The following is a 7500-nucleotide window of genomic DNA, read 5'->3' as shown; positions in this document are numbered from 1 at the left end:
CAAGAAATGTGCGAATTCAACACAAAGATCACAATCGCCCAACTCTCAGAGGTTGACCATTGTTTCTGGAAAATCAAAAATTTACTCTCCAAGACAGGGTTATTTATCACCAGGTAATTCCATTGTTTTGGTAATAGCAGCTTCTTTATTATTATCAGCGTCACAATCTTTTGCCGATTTTGGGGGTCATTTTGTTGAAACTCAAGCACGCTTCCAACAGACCTGTTTATTTTCGTGACTTGTGCGTTACCACAAAAATTCTCCCCGTAACACATTTCAACACATGTATGCAAATTTGCAAAGCTCGAAAATTACACAACATGATAAATTTACAAAAGCTGGAAATTTCACAGAAACATTTTCCAGCGAAACATTTCTTGAAACAAGCAACATATTTGCAATAAGAGGCAAGAAATCCTTCCTATTTCAGTTGCGTGTGTGCATGCGAAACACACAATCACAAAGCATATGCAATTAAATAAATTTCTGACAGTTCACATCAAACCCTTTTCGAAAGAACCTTGACCGTAAATAATAAAGCACAAAAGAGACAACAAGCTTTCATTCAAATAATTTTTCACTGTCACATTTCCAATTTTTTACACCTTTGCAGAGTTGAGTACAAAATGAATGTTACTTGCCGGACAAACAGGCAAACTTTAAATAGATGCGACTTCAGTAAACACTGTGAGACACACAACAGAGATCACAGATCTACTTGTGGTATTCGATTCCTTCTCCGTCTTTGTTGAACCCGTAATTTACCAGAGAAATTTCCATTTGGTTTCAGTGTTGTACGTAACACCACCTTGGCGAAATATTAGAAGTACAGCTCATTTTGATTTCGGCTCAACGGGCGAAAGATTCACGCTGTCGAAGTCCATTACTCGTCGCTTTTAAGATTCCAGATCTTTATGTTTCACCGCCTGTCTTGACGTTCCATTCTTGAGCTCCATATGGGTATATTTCTTTAAAGATATACTAAAACGCCATTCGCGTTACAATCACTTTCGACGCCATTACAGGTTAATTGTGCAGAGCAAGCTACGCATTACCCCAGCCCCCTCAAACCTAACAAAATACGCAGAGAAGACTCTATGCACACCATTTAGCAGGGGAGTGACAGGCAAGAATTTTCCCGACACGGAAAAAAACAAAAAAACGACGAAATCAACGCAGACCTCGACTGGTTTGCCATAGGCAACCCAGTAAAAATTTGGTTTTATCAACGGAGTTGATAATGTAAATTGGCCACCGTACAGAGATTCTAAAAGCTGACGTTTCGAGCGTTAGCCCTTCGTCAGAGCGATTCGCTCTGACGAAGGGCTAACGCTCGAAACGTGGCCAATTTACATTATCAACTCCGTTGATAAAACCAAATTTTTGTACAGTAAAAAAGAGGACCGGAAGAAAGTAGCCTTATTTGCCAAAATGCATCACGGGTAAGTGGTAGCCGACAGAAGGATCAGTTTTCATATTGGGCACAATATTTACGCAATTGCTTACAGGTTCCAAAGCAAATTGACGGGGAGAGAAGACCAGACAACACCTTTAATTGTCCAGATTGTCTCTAATCGGTTCAGCTTTCAGTTTGCCTTTTGCTCGCAGTATGTTTTTAGCTGACGAAGGAGTTGTGAGGCCGCTCATATCCAAAGTCGAACATGAGTAAAAGGAATTTTGAGTTTGTATCCCACTGGCGAAAAATAGCACATTGAGCGGTAGCCTCAAGCATATTCATGCGGCAGGATAACAAAGGAGTCTCTCTAAGGAGTTAGCCAGGTAAATGGACCGCAAAATACTACACCCAGCCATTGTAATATTGCAGGGTCGTAACGAGGTCAAAGGCCTGAAAAGGGCCGGGATCAGGGATCACATACCTGCGATCGGGAATCATAACGCGTGGGATCGGGATCAGCAGTATTTTTCATGGAATCAGGGATCAAATTTTTTGCAGGTTCAGGGGTCAAAATTCTCATCATCTTTGCGATCAGGGATCAAAATTTTGGGTAAAAATATGGGATCAGTTACGAAAATTATACCTCGTTACAACCCGGATATTATGCGCAGATCAACTGAAACTTCAACATCCCTCCCCCCCCCGCTGGGCAAAGCCTGGGCATTTGAACTTTTGGAGATTGGATCGTTCAAATTCCCGCCCCCTCGGGCTGAAATGGTGTCAAATGCCCTACCCTATCGTCAGACTTGTCTGTCATACCCTACTAAAGAACAATCGTCGTTGGCTCCCTCTGTCTTTAATTAATAAAGACCTTTTGAAGGCCTTTTTTGTAAGCCAGTTGTTCACGAATTCTACATCTCTTTCTTTAAAGACTTCCATCTTGTCCAAACACATGTTTTATGGCTGTTAGTGACTTTGGCACCCAAAAAGAAATAATTTGAAACCTGACACTTCCGGTTCAATTTTCCTCACCCCACGCAGGCAAAGGTCAAAATCCCCACACCCCGGGCACAAAAGATAGTCAAATGCCCGGGGTTTGCCCGGGGTTGGGGGAGGGGGGGATGTTGAAGTTTCAATTTGATCGGCACATTAGAAAGCTTAAAGGGGCTAGGTCATGCTGTTTCAGGTAATTTTGTTTAATTTTTTTAGTTATGAGCTCTAAACGTCAAATTGGCAGAGCAAGAGTCTTTCATTTGCAAAATCACGTCCACATAACAACGGAGAATGATTTTCCAGCTGTTTAAATGACATTTTGATATAAACTGATATAAATTTGAAAAAAGGTGGGCCGACGCTTTTCAAATTTACCCAAAATTAATGCAATCCATTGCAATCTTCCCCAGTTTTGTCCATCCTTGTCCCTTCTTAGCTTTCCTGTGTTTTGTTTGAGTTCTTCTATAGTTTTGAGGCGTTATTTTGTTATTTCAGTTAATTCTCTCACCATTTGATCAATGCTGAGATTGCCTAAAATTGCATGACCTAGCCCCTTAAGCACCCACGTTTCTAAGACGCAGATGGCAACCGGAAGTAAGCTGTTTTCCCTTTTAACTTGTCTTCCCACAACCACATTTACATTGCTGAGTATCTTTTCTCCATTAGAGATGATTAGTTTAATAATCTGGAAGACACCACTGTCCTGGCATGTATAATGTCATCTCTTCTGGTTGCCGTCCGCACTTCAAAAATGTGCGAGCTTAAGCTCCCTATTACACTGTTCCACGAATGGTTATTTCCACCACCTTTGGCTCCTGAGGTTTTGCGGCCTACTAAAATTCCGATTGAAAACCCTGCATATACATGTTACAGTTAAATTTAAATTCAGGTTAATTTTAAACTAGCCAAGGTTGAAATTGAAAGTAGGAAACATCAACAAAAAGCCATCAATTATTAGCAAGTATGTGTAATATATTTAGTAAGTAAATTGGCCTTAGAGGTGAGTGGATGAACTTAGTGTCGCTTAAATTTTTCATGAGTATTTTATAAAACTGCAAATACTTGTTTTAAAGTTGACAGTTACATGTGAAAATACATTGTTGATGGTTAGTCTTACGAAGCTCAAGTCTGTTTGTAGTGATAAATCCAAACTTTGTGATTACGTTTGGCACAGTTCCCTCCAAGTTGTACAATTTGAGCAAGTAGCACATTAGGATGAAGGGGCGTTTCCTTTTCCATTTTATTACTTTCAGCAGCACATAATCCTAAACTGAGTTCGAACTTCTTTGTCTTCTTCCCTTTCTGGTGTATGATAGCTGCAGAAGGTAGGCTGCTGGCTGCCTACAAATAGCGCTTATAAGCAGTATTTAAGTCTAAGCAACCATTCCAAATAATGCTGATAAACAGTATTTAAGTCTTTGCACCCATTTTAGAGCAGTTAGCTTTCAATAACTGTGATTTAGGAGTAGTCTGCAGTCCGTTGTCTGCAGTTTACAAGTGTCAGACACAGCTCTCCTTTAATGTCTGGCTCATCCACTTTTTCAAATTATTGACCATAATTCTCCTGCTGTTTATTTGGTGTAGCTGTGACATGTCATTTGTGGCTTTGTGATTTTTTTCCTCTGAGAGATTTTGAAAACCACTTCATATCGCATGTTGGCAATTACTGTTCTGTGAATGGTTATGTTTTTTTTACAAGCAGTTTCTCCAAGATGATGACACTAGTGGTTTGGTGATGAGTTCTTTGATTTGATTAAACTACAAATTCAGGTTATCTTGTGTTGTTTAGTATTTGCCCGTGCCACCATCCTTTTTTCACATTGCGAACATTGTGTTTGTTGTGAAAATCGGTTTGTTATCATGACTAGAAATGATGCCTCGTTCCTGGTATATTTTCCATAGTGACGTAAATAGACTTCATAAATAGACTTCGTACAATCTTTGACGATTTGTCCTTCAGAACCAAGAGCCCACCTCTTGCAAACAATTTTTGCTTTTGTCGCACTGGAGACCCAGAGCATTTTCATTCTTCTTCAGATAAATTTAGCCACTTTTTAACTTCTTCGTAAAGTTCCACTGACGGCCATACAACTTTGTAGATAAGCTGAAATTTTTTAATCGCTCACTTTATGTCATTTACGCATATGTGAACTGGTGGTTGTTGTGAAGGCTTGGAAATAGCTTAAACTCATTGGTAGAAAAATGTCTAGCTGATTTCAGTTGCTGATTCGATGGCTCAGCGGTTAATAAAGCGAACTAATCTCAGATGTCCATTGGTACGGGGGTTCGAATTCTTGGAGCGGCATGGAATGTTGTGGAAGCTCAAGGTAAGTGTCACAGTCCGTTGGTAGTAAGGAAGGGGGGAAGAAAAGGGAGAGATGGTAAGTGGAAGAAGAACGGAAGGCAAAGGAAGGATGGACGAGGATGTTTATTATTATTTTTTTTTTATCTTTCCTAAAAATCCAGGCCCCATTTTTTTTGTTACTTCCCAAAAAAAGGGAAAAACCATTTTAGACAGTTCATAATAAACTAAGTTGAAAAAATTTGACCTAGGCTGAAAAATCAACCTTGGTTGAAATTATAATTAACTTGAATTTTAATTCAACCTGTAACTCACACAATGTAGTATAGGAAGATGATCATGAAGCTGGTTTTATGCCCATTCAGTTCTGTCATAAAATTGGCCAAGCAATCCCCCCAATGGTTCCACCAGAAAAAACTGCTAAAAGAAATTTATTTTTTACTCTTACAAAATCCACATTGTATTCCATAATCTAACATTATGTGTAAACAACTTTTTGTTCCCAAAGGATTTAACTTACGTTTTTTCTTTTTCCAGTGGAGCTTGGAGAATATGATCCTAAGGAACATACTCTGGGTTAGGTATGTGTCTGAATTTAGGTTTCTTACTAACCAGGTAACATTATTTGTTCAATAATAAACACTTAATGACTGGTCCCAAGGGAAACAGTTCATTTTGTTTCCCGAGAATCTCAATGTTTCCCGAGAGACCAGTCATTACGTGATTTGTTATTTAGCACAAAAAGAAAAACATGCAATGGCAACAGCAATGGCAGTCGTCAGTGAACATTCGTGGGTAACAGGTGCACTGTTACCCTCTGACGACATAGATTTTACACCGTTGGCCGCTCAGGGTCTTTTGGCGGGAAACAGTTTCATTGTTAGATGTCATGTGACCTCGAATTAACCAATGAGAGCGCATGCTGCTAGGGGGACAAACAGCTATATAACAATTTTTGTCACATTGACCCTGTTCTCCTTTAATTTTAGGTAGATAAGCCATTTAATCATGCAATAAACCTTAAAACTGTGTGTCACTGATTGCGCCAACTGTTTGTTTTTGCTTGCTCCCAGCTCCCTTTATTTCAACCAATTAGATTTTTTGGTGACATGTCCAGCCATTACCCTCCTGCCAATCAAATACTGCATTCTATGGCTTGCCGTAGATGGACATTTTAGCACATCTTTTCTGAGAAATCCTTGTTTTATTCTTGACCACTAAGTGAGTCTTTACATTGTCCATAATTTTCAGTACTACATGTAGGTCCAGCTCCATTTGCTCAGCTCGGTTTGTTACTAAAAATGTTAACATTATAGCTAAAAGGGATGTTTAGTCCTAAGGTACTACTAGCGTTTGCATTCAAGGTTGTTTCAGTGTTGATGAGACAGTGACTTGTGACCTTGTGATTGCCTACTGCACTTTTTTATGATCTACAGTCCTGGACAAAGTAGTTGCTCAAGATATTTTTGACTCTGTTGTCCAATTAAAAACGGAACAGTTTACCAACTCACTTGGATATTGGGCACTTTCCATTTTTTGGAAAGTTATAGCTGCTTTGCTCGCTCTGGTATTAAAGATCCTTTCAAAAAAACTCCATCGGTACAGAAAAAAAGCACTCTGGCATTGCACTAAATGTAGGCGATACACGCATTGATTGGGTACGGGAGTTACTATTTGATAGAAAAAGAAGGAGAGGTGGTGGCGAGGTGAGTTGGTAAACTTACATGAAAGTTTTTTGTCGAGAAAATGAATCCCCATCCAAAAGGTAGTGTTTCTAGGTTGTGTATGTTGCGAAGTTTGGGAAGAGCCATATCCGCTTGGAATAAGAGACCGATAAATCATTCAAACTTAGTGTTAGCGGCCGAAGTACATAAATAACTTGAATTATTTCAAACGGAATGGTAATTATTTCAGTTAACGAGCAAGTTAATCTGTTGGTCATTGCTTTCATGTATTTGGTGGCTCCTAAAAGAGCCGTTTTATGTAATTGAAGTGAACAGCAAAGCTCTTCACTTCTTAGGTGACTTTTTAGCGGCAGGCTTCTTAGCCGCGGGTTTCTTCACTGGTTTTTTGGCCACTTTCTTTGCAGCAGGCTTCTTGGCTGCGGCTTTCTTGGCAGCAGGCTTCTTGGCTGCGGCTTTCTTGGCTGCTGGCTTTTTGGCTGCGGCTTTCTTTGCTGTAGGCTTTTTAGCGGCGGGTTTTTTCGGAGATTTCTTTGCTTTCTTCGCGGCGGGCTTCTTTGCGGCAGGCTTCTTGGCTTTGGAGGCTGGTTTCTTTGCAGCTGGCTTCTTTGGTTTCTTCTCCTTCTTCTCTGCCTTGGGCAACTTGAAGGAGCCCGAGGCGCCAACACCTTTTGTGTGCACAAGCTTCCCGCTAGCAGCACCTCTCTTCAAAGCCATCTTAAGGTGTGAGCCGACTTCTCCAACCTTGTAGTTGCTCTTGATGTATTTCTCGATGGCTTGGCGCGAAGAACCACTTCGCTCTTTCAGAGCTGAAATGGCAGCCTTGATCATATCCGAGTATGGTGGATGATCAGTAGGTTTTTTTGGCTTTGTAGGCGCCTTCTTTTTGGGGGACTTTGGTGCTGGTGCTGGATCAGACATCTCGAAATTCCTTGTAGATCTACGAACAAATCGAACACTCGAATGCTCTCCGTCAAGCGCGCGCGTGCTAAGTACACCATATGCGGACCGTCGTGGAAACAACACCTCAACATGGCGTGTGCCAAAGTTGTGTTTATTCCCTCGGCTTTCTGTATAGAAAACCGCCATTAGAACTTTAGTTCTGACAAGTAAAACGGCTTAACTCT

The 7500-nt window shown here is 40.4% G+C and overlaps 1 protein-coding gene across 1 annotated transcript in view; it reads right to left on the bottom strand.

The window, feature by feature from the left end:
• Window positions 1-5285: 5285 nt before the first annotated feature.
• LOC137992421 (histone H1-delta-like) overlaps window positions 5286-7500 on the bottom strand; it is a 2224-nt gene continuing 9 nt past the window's right edge. Inside the window, exon 1 of the mRNA XM_068837761.1 lies at window positions 5286-7500. This exon is cut by the window's right edge and continues 9 nt beyond it. Coding sequence (XP_068693862.1) covers window positions 6701-7462 — 762 coding nt within the window. The 5' untranslated portion in view covers window positions 7463-7500 and the 3' untranslated portion in view covers window positions 5286-6700.

Source organism: Montipora foliosa, chromosome 2 (assembly GCF_036669935.1).
Source record: "Montipora foliosa isolate CH-2021 chromosome 2, ASM3666993v2, whole genome shotgun sequence".
NCBI lineage: Eukaryota > Metazoa > Cnidaria > Anthozoa > Scleractinia > Acroporidae > Montipora > Montipora foliosa.
Note: the sequence above shows the minus strand (reverse complement) of the source record. Positions and strands in the feature narration are given on the sequence as shown.